The sequence below is a fragment of the Myzus persicae genome, unplaced genomic scaffold (genome assembly GCF_001856785.1).
Source record: "Myzus persicae strain clone G006 unplaced genomic scaffold, MPER_G0061.0, whole genome shotgun sequence".
In the NCBI taxonomy this organism is placed as follows: domain Eukaryota; kingdom Metazoa; phylum Arthropoda; class Insecta; order Hemiptera; family Aphididae; genus Myzus; species Myzus persicae.
The window spans coordinates 30566-50222 of NW_019104303.1; the positions used below are offsets into that span (position 1 = coordinate 30566).

Consider the following 19657-nt stretch of genomic DNA (forward strand, 5'->3'; position numbering starts at 1 on the left):
ATTGTATGAATGTCAGAATGTATGATGCCAAAGTCGTTAGGTAATAATATATATATTAATATAATGAATAATAATATCATAGTTCACGTTTTTAAATAGAAAAGTAGAAAGTAAATAGTTCGAACAAACTAAATTTTCAACAGTTTATGCAATACTGCAAATTTGCAACTATACATGATTTTAGTATAGGTACCTAATATTATAATATTTTATGTACCTTGTGTAACCGTATGACACACGTAAGTTGTAGGTAGGTTAGGTACCTTGTCGTACAAACGGTGTAGACTAGCCAGTACCTATATTAGATTATAATCATTTGTCTGGAGTGACAGATTTGGTCATCGTTAAATGGACTGTGGAGGGGGGGGAATTTCGCATGTAAAACATATTGTCACGTCATTTTAATTAGTGTTTGATAGTGTTGAATTAGGTATACTTGTATATTATTCTGCATGCTAATTATTATGACAGTGACCAGTGTTTTTTTTTAAAAATTAATTTTGAAAACTAATAAGTACCTATCTAATAAGTAATAAGCAATAACTTAATAACTAATATAATTGTATATTCATAATAACATTTATTGTTCATATTTAATTTAATACAACATTAAATAGGTGGGTAGGTACTTTTTTACTGGCTTAGAATATTGACTTCAATAATACAATTGAATATAATTAATATAACTTAAATTTTTTACTTTCTACGTATGAACAGCTCTCAAAATATTTGTTTTTTTCCTGAATTTTCTAATCGAATTCGGATTATACAGTTGTATGTGCATCCAAGTGAATATATTGGTATAGGTTATATTGGTTATAATATTATCATACAACAATAGGTAAGTCTTAAATTTTAATCCTGTTAATATACCTAAGTGGAGAACAATAATTATACACTAAAAATATTTAAAATAATATCATACTAGGCACTAGGTATATTTTAATCAAATATGAGTAGATATTAGAATTCTCGTAAACAAAAGCTGGTTGAGATAAAGTATATCTTAATTTTTTTAAAGAATGCAACAAGTATAGGTAACATATTTTTATAATGTGCATACGATTGGCAGTTGCCACACCTAATTACAGAAGCAAAAGAAAAATGTTTTTTGCCTGCCTACCTATTACAAAATATTTTCAATTTTCCTTTAGATATTATATTATATACCTACTAGTTGCTATCACTTAATAGTAAACATAGCTATTCTAATAAATTCATTATAATGGACAACCGTGTATTAGGTAAGTACCAATATAAAATACATTAATAAATATAAATATCTATAGCCTAAATATTACTATATAAGGTACCTAACATTGGCGTAGCTAGAGGGGCCTAAGACCCCCCCCCCCATATTATTTTTAAAATTATACTTTCATTTATCACGGGCACGAATTGGCTTTACAAAATTACATTTTGGTAACATTAAAATACATAAAAGTATAAGAAATAAGACTTAGAAACATACGACATTTGTATTTTTTTTTTAAAACACAAGTTTAAATTAACATTATTGAATAAAAAAGGTAATATTAAAACTTCACTACAGTGGCATAATCAGGGAAATATGGACTTTTTTTGGAATTTGTAGGTCATATTATTTAACATTTAATGATTATTCTTAAGCCCTAAAAAGTAACAGTAAAATATTTTAGATCTCCCCCCCGGACAAAAATCATGATGGTCAAACTAGCTACAGCAAAGAATCACACAGATAATGTTCGTCAATAAGTTAAGTTAGACAGAAACGGATCGGAATTTGAATAATAAAACAAACTGCAGATCCATTGTTACTTAGGAAAAACTATTAGGCACCGTACAATAGTCAGATTCCGTTATTTTTTTTAAATTTCAAATAAAAGGACATTTTGTGGGTAGGAGAAGCCCGATATTTAAAATTACAATTATAGAAGCTAAATTATGCGTTTGAATAATGTATAATATTTGTTACTTTTCAAACTTAATTTTCTAGCACTGTTTAAAGTAAAATGAAAATTCGGGCTTTAATTCGACCTAAACAAGTTCTAATTTTTAAAATAAAAAATAAATTATCAAAATTCGAATTATAAATGAGGTGTGAGAGTTTTCCTGTAAGGTCACTTTTGTTGATATAATACACTGCAGTATATAACCTACCACCTACCACCTATATAATCTTCCTTAAATAGGCATCGGGCAGAAGATTAGTGGATAATTGTTATAACTGAAATAGCAAGCAACAAAAATATAAAATATAATTTTCAAATTAGGTATTAAAATTAAATTTTTAAAGCTGAAATTGATAAAAAAAAAAAACAAAAGAGCACTTTGTCCCAAGAAAAAGACGCCTTAGATATACCTAATGCGTATCTAAAGAAACAACTTTCAGAATAACTAAAATATAACGATATTATTGACACATTTGCTGTAGAATGATTAATTTATAATACATTTTTATAATATTGCCTAACTATATTTATCGGCATAACAATCTAGTTATAAAGGGGCACTTTATAATGATATTTTAGTATACAATAATATATAGGTGTTATAATATTACACACGTAAAATATGTTTTTTTTAAATATATTAATATATATGATATTATAATATAATATTTGTGATTTTTCCATTCAGAATTTCCATAAATAGAAGTATAGAATCTCTATACCTACTATTTTTATAATAAATTAATAATTGTACAAGTCATAAACATATATTATTATGATGCAAAATTTAGTAGTGGTTTTTGAATTATTATTGAATCAATTATCAACCCCATAATATGTTACTCAATTGCCAGACAAAACTCAAAAGATGAATTAACAGTACCCATTCAAGATTTAATAATACATTAATACCTATACGGCTATACCTATAATAAGTTTAATATTATATTTTTAATTGGGTTGTTGAGGGTCGTAAATACCACCCCCCTCACCCTTGAGCTTATTATAATCAAATTTATTACAATGTGACTTGTGAGAAATACTAGTTATATTCAGCGTTACGTACCGTTATAACGATAATAACGTACTTACGTACCCACTACCCAATGGTAATATTAAAAAGTATGTTATTGAGTATAAATAGTATCTGTTAATACATTTTAATTACCCCCCTCCTCCTTGATAAATTACTAGATCCACCCCTGCTTACAAGACGTGCTATGAACTAAAACATTTACTTTCAGCAGATTGTGTTTAGTTTCGTTTGTTTAAAAATTAGAATGAATTCTTGATGGTATAAAAACATTATTTGTGTTTGTACTTCTGTGGGTTCTTCAAGATAGTTCAATTTTTTAGCAAGTTTTTTGTACAAACACAGATAATCTTCTTACCATCAAGTTTCATAATAAGTCGATCACTCTAATTTTCAAACTAATGAAGCTAAACGTGACCTACAGAAGGCTACAACAAAAAATGTCCACGTAGCGTCCTCTTAAGGTTTATTGGTTTTATTTTATTAGTCTGAAATGGTGTATATGAAATTGGATCTTAATTAAAAACTTTGGAAATTATCGTTGAATTGAGGCACTTAATTTTGAATGTATTATGTAACAAATAAATTGAGAAACCTGAAACACACTTAATAGTTATTACTTTTTCAATCATATATGATTCGAACAAAATTATATAATAAGAGAACCTATATAACTTGTCCACTTAAAATTCACCTAACTCAGTTATCTTTTTTTTTCAAAATTCGAGAAAAAATGAAAATAATAAAGTTACCAAGGTGACTGAATTATAGTTATCTTCCTAATTTTTAACATAACTAAAAACACTCATTTTCCTGGAGTTGACATTTTCACAAATGAATTCGTTGAATTAAAAAAACCCTAAATTAGGTACGAAATTCTAACGAAATCCTTGAAGACATTTTCGAGAAAAAATGTATAGGCACACTATGTTGAACTAATTGTTAATACTAGAGTATTTATAAATAATTTACGAGAATATGTTATTACTAATTAATATAAAATACTATCAAATTGTTATTAAATAATTATTATTAAATTAACTAAGAAATAATAAAATTATCAACACAATTTGCTATGTAAACAAAAATTGATTTTGTAATTTGATAGTTCATTAAAAATAAATATTTAGTAAAAAAGGACTTTGGATTTATTATAAAAACCTTTGTCTCACAAATAGTCGTTATTAAATTGTAAGTAGTTATAATAAGCTGTTATTATTTTTAGTGCTGACCTGCAGTGACCACTATATTATAGTCACCATAGGACTTAGAAGCACATCAAACATTATTATAATATTATAATAAATAATAATATATAATCTGTTTAATTTAACGTTCATATTTTTGGTTGAAGAATGTAACTTGATTCGATAATTATTTTTATTATCATTTAGGTATTTCTTTGAAAAAGATAGTACACATACATAATTTACAGCGATTACAAAATGTCAATTATGATAGGTAGTGTAATAATTTTTTTTTGTACAATATGTGACTTGTGGTCAAATGTATAATGCAGCGGTTCCCAAACTTTTACGACCACGGCACCCTTAAAAAATTGTTTGTGTTTCGCGGAACCCTAATGTCTAATCCAACTCAACTACAATTTTTGTAAATTAAAAAAGGAAAATCAATTCCTTAAACTCTCAAGTCCAAATAATATTTTAATGATACTGTTAATGACTTTTCATTATTAAACTTAGTTTAAAAAAAAATTTTCAATCAAACATTTTTTAAACAACAAACATTAAATAAACATAATTTTCTCAATAATCTCATACATCTAACGGAACCCTTGACATTGTCCCACGGAACCCTAAGGTTCCGCGGAACACACTTTGGGAAACGCTGGTATAATGAATCATAATAATCTAAAATCTTATCAAGTACTGGCTATTATAATACCTTTAGAAGCGCGTAGGACGTATAATTGTATAAAGCTATAATTATCTAAATAATATAACATAGTTAATATTCGGAATTCAACTGGATCGTATTTTAAATTTTAACTTATATAGGTACATGATGATTTTGTACAGCGTACAAAATACAGACGTTGAGGTGTGAGACATAAGGCACTAATTATTTTGAAACTCTATCAATATTTAGAAATAAATGCGTATTTATGTATTTTGTTATAATTTAGGCAGCTCAGTATAAAGACAATTTTGCCCCCCTCCACACCTTCTATTCTGGAGCTTTTCACGTCGTGTCCCCAATTTAATAGTTAATGAATAATTTCAAGATAACAGAGATGAACGAGTCAATGTGACGTGTCTTGTAAATTAAATTTGAAATAAAAGTAATATCATTGTTATTATAATTCAACGAATCGTCAATAATTATTCATCAATAAAAATCCGCGTTGGAATAGTCTAACCAAAACCCCTTATGTCGCGGGTGTACCGTGGGGGCGTGGGTACCTTATAATGCACAAAAGACTTATAAGGTAATTCGTGTAGACCGCGGCCCGCAGCAACGGAAGTAGTGAAGCCGGACGTGTGCGACTTGCGTCGTTATCAGCCGTTTAATGGTGTTATCAGGTAATGTCGGATCTGTGCAGTGTTGGTATTACTTCTGATAAGTTTTTGTTTTATTCTCCCAATATTATTATTACTATATATCCATTATTATTGTTATTGTGGTCTCCGATTATCGAATGCGCCGACTCTGAACGCCGAGCCCCGAGCGCCCGAGCGGACAGTTCTTCAAGTATAGTAAACGGTGAACCGTAGTGCCATAGTATTTACTATTTTGAAGTCAGTACTTCAGTAGTCCATAGTCATTAGTGCACTGCTGAGTGCAGGCTACTGCAGTCGTAGTCGGTAGTCCGTAGTCGACAGACGCGTGTAGTCCGTAGATGCCTTCGTAGTAGGTAGCCATTAGAATATACCCGCCGACTGTCCATGGTCCACTGTGGGTGTTTGCACGATTTTTTTACGCTTTTCAGACAGTTTTGAAGATAAGCTCAACAATATTATTGAGAGGTCTGCAGTAACCGGCTGTGACCGGCGCAAACGGCTGACGGAGTGAGATTGTGACCGACGAAAGATGTGCCGGCGTTTCGTTTTTCTTGAAATCTAATATGACCGGATAACTTTTTAATAACAATTTGAATATTCTCATCGGATCCTAAATTGCCGCTGCACGATGACCAGTTCGTCGTAACACCTACTACCCTCCCGGCTGGCCATCATATCCGTTTGTTGACGTTGCCATTGATCTATACTGTACGGTTTCTTCAAAAATTCAACCTTTGGGTAGGTACTTGGAGGTGCTGGGGTAGAGTAAATTGTATAAGAAGCTTAAGCCAAATAGGCCTGCACTAATTTTGAAAAAAGTTGTGTAAGACTTTGGAACCAAACATTTGTTAAAATACTATCATCTGTTGAATACTTAATATTTTACATCATATTATTAGATTTGTCTTATTTTACTTAATGAATATATATTACATCTCTTATTAATTTATCGACTGTCTAACCCAAGATCTTAAACAGTTAGGTATTAACAGTATACAATTTGCAATTTAAATACCCATCATTTTTAACCATGCCATTTTTATCGACAGACTATAGGTTTGGAGTTTTTAGGAAACTAGATATAAGAATAAATTGGTAGTTTTGGTAGGGAAATAGCCTGAAAAATGTTAACTTGCCCCAGTATGACTCATCACCTATGTGTGCTTGGTATATTGTTCTAAAACAAGTATTTTAACAACTTGATTCAGGTGTTTTGAGTTCATCAGCGATAGGTACAATGTCAAAAGTCATTGATCTGTACGAGTTTCTGCTGGAAGCAGAACTTCATCAGTACTATTCAGAACTCAAGAACGACTTGAAGGTAAATTTAGATAACTACTACTTAACTGCAGTACCTACCTGTTACAAATGTTTATACATTGGTGGTAATGGTGGTGCATTATTTGGTTTTAGGTGACGACTGTGCCTCAAGTAAAGTTTGTCACTGAGGATGATCTGTATCAGATAGGCATGACAAAGCCAGAGATCAGACGCTTAAAAAAATATTTCCAAAAGTATTATCCTCAAAATTATTTCTCAAAGTTTAAAAAAGTAAACAGTTACTTTAATTTTGTTTTGTGATTGTACTATATAATACTATGTCAAATTTTTAGTTAATTTCTTCTAAAGACAATAAAGAGCAGTGGAGCGAAAGTTCTGGTTCACAAGATACACTAAAGCCTATTTATGAAAAACGACCACCTGCTCGTGTTCCCAACAAACATATTATTCCAGCCGATTCCATAACTATTAACAAGGAGTTAGGTGCAGGCGAGTTTGGTGTAGTCCAGCAAGGCGTTTGGACCAACGAAGGAGACAGAGTTAGTTTTAAATGTGTGATATTTATTTTTTTTCATAAATATTAATTTCAAAGATTTTTTAATAGATTCAAGTTGCCATAAAATGTTTGAGCCGAGAACGTATGCAAAATAATCCTATAGAGTTTTTGAAGGAAGCGGCTATTATGCATAGCATTGACAATGAACATATTGTACGATTGTATGGAGTAGTTTTGGATACTGATGCCCTAATGCTAGTAATGACTAATGTTTTTTTTTTTTACTAAGTTCCTATTTATGAATTAGGTGATTAATTGGTATTAAAATTGTGTGATTTAATTTTTAGGTAACAGAGTTAGCACCTTTGAGATCTCTTTTGGAATGTTTAAAAGAACCATCACTCCGCGCAAGTTTTCCAGTAATGTCGTTATGTGATTTTGCTATACAAATATGTAATGGAATGCATTATTTGGAAACCAAACGATTTATACACAGGTATTTTACTTAAATTCGAGTATTTCAATTAAATGCATTTTATTACTTTTTTTTAGAGATTTAGCTGCTAGAAACATATTAGTGTTTACAAAAAACAAGGTGAAAATTTCAGATTTTGGATTATCTCGAGCACTTGGTGTTGGTAAAGACTATTATCAAACTAACTTCAATGTGAATCTGAAATTGCCAATTGCCTGGTAATGAAATTTGGAATATTCAATGTATAGTTTTTGAATTATGTCTCTAGGACATTCAATTTTTACGTTTGATTTAGGTGTGCACCTGAGTGTATAAGTTATTTACGTTTTACTTCATCTTCTGATGTATGGGCATATGGTGTCACTTTATGGGAAATGTTCAGTTATGGTTTTCAGCCTTGGGCAGCTCTCACAGGTCAACAAATACTTGAGGCTATTGATGAACCTAAGTTTCAGGTAGTTTTATCTTTAAACATTAATATTTTAATTTTTTTATATTATACACATTTAAATTTCAGAGATTAGAGCAGCCTGATTGCTGCCCAAAAGAATATTTCAATGTCATGAGTAAATGTTGGCAACATGAACCTACTAAAAGACCTAAATTTGCTGATTTAGTATCAATTTTACTTGATGTAAGTACTATTAGTTACTATTTGGTGTAAAAGTTATTTTTGAAATTAATTTTTATGAAATACTTATAATATTAGTGTAAACCAGAGCAAGTGCAAACTGTTGTTAACTTTGAAGACAAAAAAAGAGACATGCTCCACTATACTATTGGGGAAGTTATAACAGTACTCGATAAAACGTGAGTATACTATAAATTTAAATAAAAAAATATTAATTCAAACAATACATCAATAATATAATTTTTGTTTCATGTAGACCTGGTGTTCCCACTTTATGGAAAGGTGTACTGTGCAATGGAAAAACTGGTTTTTTCAATCCTTCCAATACTGTGGCGTATTTGGGTTTAAATTTACCATCCAACAGAAATTCTGAATTCACTAGAAATGGTAATAAATAAATTATCAGTTTTCATTTGCATTTAATTGTATATATTTAAATTATATTACAGACTCAAAGTATGCATCTCGACGTAGTCGTTTAAGGATCGATATGATATCTTGTCCTCAAGGCGACGTTAAACATATGGGACATGTAGGTTTAGATGGTGCATATTTTGGAGATATTGAATTCATGAGTACAAATGCTCCAAAAGTAATTAATAGTTATTTAACAATGTTTCTGACTGATGTATAAATGTATAATTATTCTTGTGTTATTTCATATCTCGTTTAGTATAATCATTTACCACATCAAGTTGTAGCTCCATATAAACCACAAGAAGACTGTGCTAGTGTAAGTGATTCTCCAACTTCAATTAAGGCTTGTTCAGATCGCGCTCCATTGCTTAATGGCGATAAATCAGAAAGCAAAAAGAATGGTATTTATTAAGGATTGTAAAACTTGCAGTAAAGTTATTATTATTTTTGTTTATTATTATTAGTAGATTTAACAACCTGGTTAGATAAAAATAAGTTGTCAAAAATTTTGACTGACCATGAGTACCATGAAATTAGTGATGAAGATACTATTGCTGAAAGTCCTAGGTTTGAAGTAAGTCTTTTGAAAAAATTCTTAAATTTAATTCTTTAAATATGCTTCAATTAATTAAAACATTCAAAATTATAGTATGATGTCTAATATTAATGATTTTAGTTAGTATCTAGCAAGTATCTATAATTAAAATACTTACATATTTAATTATTTAAATAATAAGTTCAAATTTATCATAAGTATAGTTATTTTAAAACAATAGTCTCAAAACATTTTATTTTAGAAAACTTTTGATTTTGGACCAAGCCTTGTTGAAGAAATGGAAACCATGTTTAGAACTATAAGTACTAATGGAGTCAGTAACTATGCTGTGTCTCCACCAAGGTCTCCGCTTGATCCTTTGGATACAAATCACAGAAATGAATTACGAGAAATTGCTGCTACTATTGCTGCTGCCGTGAACTCAAAGACCAAAAAAAAACAAGCTACGGTAAAATGCAACATAAAAAAATATACACCTAGTTTTATTTATCTCAATGAATAAGGATATTAATAATAATTAATAAGCATATTACAAAACCTTTTTTGTAATATGCTAACAAAAATTTGACACAATATACTATTTTTCCAAAGGTTAAACCGATATCTGCTTCTGACGAAAAGAGTCTAGATTCTGCTATTGCAATGGCCAATGAAATGGCTAGTCGTTCAATGGGATCTGATATAGAACAACCACATCACCAGATACCTGAATCTCCGTCATCTCCAAGCAAACGTAAGTTCACGTTCAAGTTTCCTCCTCCAATTGGGTCCCTCACCAAAACCCCAAAACACGAAACCAAGACGTTCACTGACGAAGCTGCTTCCATCCCAGACATTCAGGTAAGAAATAGTTTGGATTATTTTATACATGTGCTCTTAACTGCGTTTACAATACTAATCTCTAAAATATATCTCCCTCGTTCTATTCCTTCCGATGCGTTTATATTCATCGCTTGTAGTCTTGCAGTAGTTTGCATTCATTTTCGTCATTTATCAGCGCCGAATCTTTGTTGGACACTGCACCGTTTCGTCTGCCCCTGTGGGATAAGGCTTCCACGGAATTCTATTTTGCTCGCTCTAGAGAGTTATTGACCAAGGCCTCTCCCAGTATAGGTTCACTTGACTACATTTCTTGTAACTCATTGAAGACTATTGAACGGTCCTATGTTGATTCTACCGAAACGCTAGTTGGCGAACAGTATTCGTGTCCCAGTTCACCTAAACTAAGGAATAAAACAAAAAACGTCGAAGCTTTTCGTGCAAATACTCTCCCCAATAGCAAAAAATGTGACAAACTGAGGCGGAGTTTGTCGGATTCTGAGAGTAGCGTATTGTACAATTCCAACGATGTTCTAAACAAAGTTCCTATAAATATCTGTTTGATCGATGACGAAACTGCTGAACTCTAAGTAGTAGTATTCGTAATTGCTTATAATATTTTGTAGCCGGTAGTAGTTGTTGTATATATTAGCTGTACTTATATAGTTACTATGCAGGAAGTTGAATTTTAGTGATGTTATCTTGAGATTATTGTTTTATACTTTTATTCCAATAATTAATGACGTATGATTTTCTATTAAATTTCCACTTATTATTTCAATTTAATTTTCTGTAATCGAATAATATTTTATTTTTTATAAAAAACATACGAAATACATCATACAAACATACGTCATACAATTTTTTACAACTAAAACGTTTTTTTGCTTTTACCCATGTACCTATATTTTTGATTGGTACTAAAAAAATAATAGGTAGGTATTCATATTTGTATGTCTTAACTCAGTGTGTTCGCTGTAATATACGATTTATTAATATTCGGCCAGCTGTAAATCATAATATTATGATATGCATCGCCGGTTTTGTCGATAATGATTATAGTTATTTCTCTGCCTTAGCATTCGCCGCTGCGCCTTTTTCTGTGGAATAACTCTGAAATTGTTTAACTAAATGCACATGTGGGCTCGAAGCTCGAACACACACTTTGTTTATATAATAATTTCAATTAATATGATGCTTGTTGCACACTGTACCCAGATGGTGCAGTAATAATGTTTTGTATTTTACCAGAAATGTACCTACTTGTAAAGTGAAACTTATAACGCATGCTAAAACACTAAATTCGTGTTTTAATATACATAATGTATATTTAGGGTTTTAGGTAAACAATTTCTAGCTGGTTATTTTTGTTTACAGGTCATGATTCATGAATAATATTGTGTCTTATTAAAAATTATGATCGAAATGAATAAGTTTTTAGTTTATATCTTATAGACAAAACTTTTTTTTACATTAAGGTAAAATTAAAGTAACTAGTAAGCCGGTAATTGCTTGTAACCAACATGAAAATGCAAAACAAATTCTCAGAATTTAATAGTTTCGCATTAATTAGGTTTGTTTCTGACGTATTAAACGTACTTTAACACACATATGAACATACTAATATGCCGTTAGTTGTAATTTTTACTAATTTGCAATTTATAAAATGTATCTATTGGTTTGTCGAAGTATACAAACTGAAAAAATAATACATATTTAAATCATTTTTTTACAAAAATGTCTTGTTCCAATAATTTGTAAAAGCCACAATAATATATATTGTTTTTGTTTCAATGATAAATAACTGCCCAAATTTGTACACACGCCACAAATACATTATGCGTCATGCACATGCATGTGTAAAATAAAATATAGCACTAAATATGGTTAAAATAAAATATATTCTTAACAATCGTAACTCTTGAGCTTAGCAGTACAAATCCCAACCTAATATATAAAGATTGCATGTGAGTATGTGACTGTCATTTTTACAATGTATATAAATAGGTATATAATATTATATAGTGCCTTTATATAACGAAACTTTTTACAATCTGAAACTGTAATTTTGCTGTTGGCTTGTATAATACCAATAACTATTTATCCTATAATGCTCAACATTTATTATACGTATTTAATAGATTTTAATTGATAAAAAAAAGTCTTACTAAAAAGTAGTAACACTTTTTAAAAGTAGATATTTTTAACGCTGTTTTTCAGTTTTTTAGTTATTTAGTTTTATTTTTGTGTTTTTATTTTTTTGTTTTTTATTTTTGTTGCTTCCCATTTGTCCTTCTATCACCTTCCATCGGTTTCCTACGATCGCACTTGTATAGGGATGTTTAACCGAAGAAGCTAAACAAGCTTACAACGGTCTCATCGAAAAACCTACGACTTCTATGGATGGTGGCGTTACCAACTCGCTGAGAATATTGAAAAAAACCACAACTCCGGTGGCCAAACCGAAGTTCAGGCTAAACAAAAACGACAACGGGTAAATATATAAATCAGTTTTTATTATAAGAATCAGCTCCACAAGTGTGTGCTGAGACATAACATATATAGGATTCGGGTGCAAATGTGATCAGGCCTCTACTTTTTTTCTATGTTTAAAAGCTTATCCACGAGTACTCATAAATATGAAAAAGTATAAGTATATAAGCGTAGCCAGATTTTTATGGTCGGTGTTACTGAACTTAAAATGTTCCAAAATATACCGTGTGCTGGAATATATAATTTATAAAACAATTAGTTTCTATCGTTATTTTTATAAATGCTTAGGACTATAGTTTAAAAACTATGTTCCTTGGAAGTTATCGTTGATAATCTATATTCAATCTTAACCAACTGCAGGCTCCGAGTACAATATGATGAAGATTTCTATATAGGGAGGATATGATATTATCAACTAAGGTACAATATAAGAAAAATAGTGTTAGGTACGCGGGATACACTTCTGTATAAGTTATTAATTTGTCTTGAACTTGGCACCTATATGTATACAATTTCAAGGGGGCTTTATTCTTTACTCCAGCGGATTGTGAATAAAAAAACGCATTGAGAATGTTTATTAGTTTTAAATGCAATTTAACTGTTTATCTTTACTATTAATTATAAGTTATTATTATTTATCAATTCAGCTGAAATCAATTATAAATTATGATATTTGATTGTATTTTACAGGTCTTTGCAGTCCGGTGGCATTGTATTGTCCGAAGACTTCGAAAACGAGTCGAGTGAGTCTACGATTTTTCTGCGCAGTAACAGTTTTAGATTACTTTTATTCCTCACACCTTAATCATTTTAATTTACAGACTGTAACATCATACCGTTACCGCCCAAAGACCCAAGGGCCGTACAGCAAATGAACGCGTCGAAACCAAGGCACCAGAGGAAGTATCCGTTGGTCATGCCAAACTCCAGCGGTGGTGGTTCGTCGTGCCAAGGAGCCATGACGGGGGTTTCAGATTTGGAAAATAAAAACGAAATTATTGCAGATAGGAATCATTTCCAAGAACAGATGTAAGTGTACCCTTGTCGTTATTTGTTCGATTGCCTCGATTTATATTGTACATTGACTCGCCGAGACGATCATAAAGTCCCACTGCAATGCACTCCCCCTGGCCCCTGCAGTATTAATGAGCCGTAAGACTGCAACTTTTAATAACTTGTTTATAATATCCATAGATTAAAAATGTGTGTATTTAAGGGCTAAGATGGATTGTACTTAACAGTTTTAAAGACGTAATTATTATACTGTTGGCAGTAGTTTAAAAATTCCAATTGAAAAATCGATGCATAAAAGGCGTAATTTAATTTTCTGTTATAATATCATTCTGCAGTATTGTGTTGATGATTTTTTTCTTGAATCTTGCAGCAGTAATCATTTTTGAATTGAACAAATTGAAAATAAATGTGAATAGTTAGACGGTTCAATTATAACAGCTGTAACCACTAAGCATTTCTTGTGTTTGTTTTTAAATTACGTATCTTTCTTCAACTTACTCAATTTTAACTTTTAATGATTTATTGAAATAGGTATTTTTTATTAAGCTAATATCAACTGGTTTAGTTTTTAAATCTCCTAAGTCCCGCTTAGATTTCGAGAAAATCCATCCGTATTTTTGTAACTAAGACAATAATTTGCATCTTTTGGATTTGGAATTATATTAAAATGTATTTTGATTGTTTATTAATTATTTTGTAGTCGTCAGGAAGAAAGCATTCAACTAGTTTAACTTTTACTAACTTAGTATAAAGTTTTTACGTTTATTGTTGACTCAGACCCAGATTCTATTCTTAGATTTTCTTAGTTTCATAAAATGTATTAAATTATAATAATTATTATTATTATATTTCGTGCACCTCGATGAATGAAAAATTAACTCGTTTTAGATTGTTCTCGTTTATTTTCCTCGTTTTTGGGTACCTGTCAAGCTCTTTTTACATTAGCAGTTTATTCTTTTATAAAGAATTTTCTGTTCTAAAAAAACAACTTATCATTTTCTATGAGGTTTATAAAACCCTTAACCTACTGTATTATTTTAACTTTCGGAATTTAGACAAGTAAATACAAATAATATAAATTCCACGAACCATCAAAAATAAATGACGCGTTATTTTTGAGTTTTAACTTTTTGCTGTAGTTAGCTTTACGCAATTCGTCACTTTTCGTGTGATTCTTATTGGTGAACTGTCAGCATTAATTATAGACTCAGCTATGTATGGCTACCATGTCTATTGCAAATTTGCAAACATATATGTTATATGATTAATTTTGCCTACTGCCTAAAGCCTCCGTCCTGGTGTGATTTGCAGCTGGATGCGAAATCGCATGACGTGTCGCGATGTAGTTGATGTATCGTCAGTAAGTTTTTGCTGATCGGTTTCTAATTTGTACTTTTTTAATTAATAATATTAGTATTAAAAAATGTATGTAAGTGGGGACTATAGTGGCTATTGATGTTATACAACCTAGTTGATTTTTGTGGGATTTAGTTAAGTACCTACCTATATTGACAGTTGTCAACATAGTTTATCAGCTGGTAAGGTGTAAGCAAAATGTCATTACAATATTAAGACCTAGTATGTGGCTACTGGCTAGGTATGTCCTGTTATAGGATTCCAAACAAAACTTATACTGAACTACTAAAGTAAACAGAAAAGTTGCAATAAATTCATAAATAGTTTGAAAATATGAAGATGAATTATGGATAATATAAGCTAATTTAAACAATTAAGTATTAACGATATTCCTTATAATGAAATTCTAGTCACAGGCATAGGCTCCTGCTGGTGGGTGCATTCCCCTTCCCATTGCTATTTTAGTAAATATAAATTGTGTATCACCTGTGAAAACAGAAAAATTGTATTTGCTGTGTTATCAGATACTCGATTTTGCCCCCTCCGCCCACACGTATTTCTGCTGGCACCCTTGATCATAGGTGATTTAAGTCCCCGCTGTTAACTTTCTTATAATGGCACATCGCTGTTAAATCTTAAACTGCCAATATGTTTATATTTACTTAAACATACCATTACTACAACTTACCTAAGTAATGAATTTTAGTGACTACGAGACCATCCTCAAAGTGAAAGTAGATTTCAAAAGCGAGACAATGCTCACATAATAATATCTGACGCTATATACGGACATACGGTTGACGTTATTTTATAGTGTGACTAGGTATTTAAGTAGGTACACTATCATACACTATAAGGTAACCCATATATGTCGGCAGAGATATTGTACCTTGACGATACATACCCATGTCCTAGGGTTCCGATTATTTATTCCGATAAATGTATCGGAACTTTGGGCCCTTAAGAGAGAGGATACAATATATATATGATATAACTGTCATGTTTTAATTTAGATAAATGATTGTAGTAGTTTGATATAATTACATTGGTTTTCACGTGGTTTTTCAATTCGTTTTTAGTACCTCTGAAGTGAGTTTCGACGAGAGAATCGCCTTAGAACTAGACGCCCTGGACCAGTTGGGCGCCGTTGAATCACCAGTAGCCGAACGTCAAGCTCACACATTTCCGGTGATTCTTGAACCCCCCGGCTGCGACGAAGAGGAAAACTTTGAGCAGCAAAAAACATTTGACAGAGCTGCCGATGTTGTTGATCGACCCGAGCATGGCCGGGGTCTGGATTGCGACGAAGTCAGAATAATGATCAAAGTTCTCGGGACCAAAGTATGTATTTATGAACGAAATAAACACATAATGATATCCGTATTGTTAACTTGCGTGATTTTTTTCTTTTCTTTACCAGGTGTCAGGTGAACAGTGTTTGGACAAGTTAAGAGTTACTGGTTGGGATGTGCACCATGCGATAAAGTTGGCCAAACTAGAAACAGCTCTGGAGGCCGGGGGCCATACCAATATCAAACACAGCGTGTGCTTAAGCGCTTTAGAAAATACTAATTGGGACATTGTCAAAGCGGCCAGTGGTATTATTGATAACATGGGGGCAACTATCAATAATAGGGGTATTTTAGTATAAGTTCAGCAATATTAAAACAATGTGCCAAATAACTTATCCTAATGCAATATTTAAATTATATTTTGAATAACGTTTTTTTTTTTCTGGAAACGCATTATTTTATTAAATTAGTAGTTTTATTTAACATGGGATATAACTTGCCAATAAGTATATTGTAAGACTTCTTTTATTTTTGGACCAATTTTTTTACTTCATATTGTTTTTTTTCCATTTTTACCCTGTATAAGTTCCTGTTCCTACTTGAATCTTACTTTATGTGAATAAAAATCAAATTGTAAAATAAGATTAAACCTTTATTATTATTTTTATTATTATTATTAATATCAAAATACATGTTATAAAAAATATATATTATATATACATAAGTATAAGTATAAGTGCTATTTTTTAACCGCTTATTTTACACAAAAAGTAATTTAACAATAGACTTTTGTATTACTTTGTATTTTTATACTTTAAATATATTATATACATATTTGTATGCACTTAGTTAATTTATCATATGCGAAACAAAATTGAAACAACTCTACACGGTTGTCTAGAATGTTTTTTAATGTTTATTTCCAATCCCATAGTGAGTTAGATAAACAATTGTTTCTTATTGTTTGTCACGTGTAACCACAAATCCCTTGATGAATGGTAAGCCGATTCCGACTTTCTCCTGATATGAAATGTAGTCTTCTCCGAAGAAATTCAAGAGTGTGATTTCCTCGTAATAGATTCGATCCTTGAAGAATTTCCAGCTGGCCAATGCGTACGCCACCACGCACACAGGATTGATCATGACAATCTAGACGTATAATTAAACAGTGTAGTCAGCACTTTTTGTTGTTAACCATGTTATTGATTTTGTGTGCATTACCTGTGTGCCTATGGACCAGTAAAACCATCCAACATAACTAGGATGCCTGAACCATGAATACACTCCGTGTGTGACCAGCGTATGTGTCTGCGATTTTTCTTGCTGCACTAAATGTGTGAAGTTATCCCTGGCAGTCCATATGGCACCCTTTCTCAAAGCCTCGCCAAAGGCACATAATAGAAGACCAAAGTAACTGATTTCATGAATAGTTTTCATATCTGAGAAAGTGAAAAGAACTTAACTATTGCTGTATGTATAGATTTATAGAATAATAATATTATAATATAGACTTTAGTATATTATAATTAGATTTGGTTTTAGCATTGTGCATAAAATAAGTAATATCCAAAGTGGCTGGATATTGTACATTATATTTTGCTCAAATTTTTTTGTTGACAATAATTTTAAATATTATAACAACATACATAACTAAAAAAAATCATTAAAAAATCTTCTTACTCTTAAATATATTAAAAACATAAATGACGAAGACAGTCTAATGTACTTTTAAAGCTTCATTACCACGTAAGAAGTAATGCCACAATAAATATTCTAGCCAACTAGTTGCAGCAGCTACACCATACGCGATACTGTGATTCAGCATGAACGATGAAGACGTTAGAGTTTTAGGATTACACACGGCTATACTGAGGAACTCTGAGTAATGAAAAATGGCCATCACACATATATACCTGTATGAAAAACAAATTAAATGAACATGGTTATTCTTTAAATGAAACATTAAGCATTTTGATTTATTTATTATAATATTTTAAACTATAATGAATCATTACTAATCATTATGTAAATGGTAAGAGTTTTCATTATAAAAAAGTTGGCTCGTAATGATAATTCAAAACATTTGTGCAAATTGAACAGAATGATAGATAAAAAATCACTCAAAATCTATTATTTTATTTATATAAAACCATCAAGATTTTCAATAAAGCAACAGTGTATCTCATTGTATTGGTTCAATATATCAACCATCTTTTTCAGGGTCAGACCTGCCAGGAGAAAATTAAGTAAGTTTGTAGAACAGACACAACACACGTGGTGAAGCTTTCTCTTAATTATTTGTCAAACACTAGATACATAGACTGAGCATTTTAATTGTTATATATGAAACGGGCGTCAAGTTGGTTCTCTAATTAATTTTATGATAAGTAAACATTAAGTTTTTGAATTAATGTAATCCTATCTAATGTTTCTCTAAGTACAATCTCATTATTTTACGTCACAGTAAATTCCTTAACTATTTCAAAAGTGCTGTGGAGCTGTGTGTAAACGTTTTAAAACTGAGTATATTACATTATCATGAATACGATATTGTGGTGACTATTGTGAACTGATAATTAACAGGAATGTAAATGAGATTTTTGATTGACATTCATTACCATCCAAAAGGCTTCCACGAGGCAGGTGCTTGGATCGAAATCAGCAATCCTGCAGCCATAGCCAGACCCAAGAACAAGGCCTGGGCACATACCTGAAAGGTTTGCAGACAACATGTTAAAATAGATACATTTAGCTCTACACAGTGGTCCATATGAAGATCACAATACTCACTTTATACGTGGTTCCTTGGTTGACTACACGTACCAGGACATTGGCGATAGCCGCATAGACGATAAACAAGCGCCAAGGGTTCACAACTTCAGGGTCGACATACGTGTCCAGCAAGTCACTATTCCGAAGCAGCAACCACACGAATAAGATGGACAAGCCCAACAGAAAACCGTAAACACTTACAACGCCATTTTTCGAAATCATTTTCCAAATATACGGTCAAAAGGTGGTGGTGAGTCTATGGGGCACGAGCTACGGCTTTACGCGTTTCATTTTTTACTTGTATCATACATTTAGAGAGTAGAGACGAATAACGAATTGGGTAGTATGCAGTCAGTACTCAGAAGCATTATTTCATTATCTATATTCTATGCTCAGTGGTAGGTGAACATCATAATAAAAATAAATATGATAAATATTAATTAAATAAACGGGATCTTACTTTGCGTAGTATTCGCGTTTCCGGAACCTTAGGCATGTCGGTGTTTACATCACGATTCGAGATAAGATTATAGACCTTATCTATTTAAAGTTTTAAACATTTGGTGTTT

At 31.2% G+C, this 19657-nt stretch overlaps 2 protein-coding genes across 8 annotated transcripts; one reads left to right on the forward strand and one right to left on the reverse strand.

Moving 5' to 3' along the window:
- Positions 1-1112: 1112 nt before the first annotated feature.
- On the forward strand, positions 1113-16767 carry LOC111041029 (tyrosine-protein kinase PR2). Of its 7 annotated transcripts, none has more exons than XM_022325176.1 (22): positions 5661-5839; positions 5915-6224; positions 6695-6807; positions 6900-7037; positions 7100-7306; positions 7372-7521; positions 7611-7759; positions 7816-7956; positions 8034-8193; positions 8256-8372; positions 8448-8548; positions 8626-8756; positions 8819-8961; positions 9043-9187; positions 9251-9360; positions 9584-9790; positions 9934-10182; positions 12498-12655; positions 13345-13397; positions 13476-13683; positions 16104-16365; positions 16445-16767. In XM_022325176.1, the coding sequence occupies exons 3-22, from the start codon at positions 6724-6726 to the stop codon at positions 16673-16675; spliced, it is 3144 nt and encodes a 1047-aa protein (XP_022180868.1). In that variant the 5' UTR covers positions 5661-5839; positions 5915-6224; positions 6695-6723; the 3' UTR covers positions 16676-16767. The 7 variants fall into 7 exon arrangements, with proteins under 7 accessions (XP_022180871.1, XP_022180870.1, XP_022180866.1 ...); XM_022325177.1 differs by having other exon boundaries at positions 5661-5835; XM_022325174.1 differs by lacking the exons at positions 5661-5839; positions 5915-6224 and adding an exon at positions 1138-1244 and having other exon boundaries at positions 9254-9360.
- A 353-nt stretch (positions 16768-17120) lies between these two features.
- Positions 17121-19595, reverse strand: LOC111041037 (protein-S-isoprenylcysteine O-methyltransferase). Its single transcript, XM_022325193.1, has 5 exons — positions 19107-19595; positions 18935-19026; positions 18060-18229; positions 17538-17755; positions 17121-17465 (listed from the first exon to the last, which is right to left on the reverse strand). The coding sequence occupies exons 1-5, from the start codon at positions 19308-19310 to the stop codon at positions 17274-17276; spliced, it is 876 nt and encodes a 291-aa protein (XP_022180885.1). The 5' UTR covers positions 19311-19595; the 3' UTR covers positions 17121-17273.
- Positions 19596-19657: the final 62 nt, after the last annotated feature.

Bases quoted from the DNA above. Each gene is read 5' to 3' on its own strand.
- LOC111041037 (XM_022325193.1), bottom strand. From the start codon at position 19,310: ATGATTTCGAAAAATGGCGTTGTAAGTGTTTACGGTTTTCTGTTGGGC. The intron at 18,230-18,934 runs GTAATGAATGTC...TTTTTCATACAG, and splicing joins TCGTGGAAGCCTTTTGGATG to GTATATATGTGTGATGGCCA. The intron at 17,466-17,537 runs GTAATGCACACA...TTATACGTCTAG, and splicing joins ACTGGTCCATAGGCACACAG to ATTGTCATGATCAATCCTGT.
- LOC111041029 (XM_022325172.1), top strand. The intron at 6,808-6,899 runs GTAAATTTAGAT...ATTTGGTTTTAG, and splicing joins AACTCAAGAACGACTTGAAG to GTGACGACTGTGCCTCAAGT. The intron at 13,398-13,475 runs GTGAGTCTACGA...TTTAATTTACAG, and splicing joins AGACTTCGAAAACGAGTCGA to ACTGTAACATCATACCGTTA.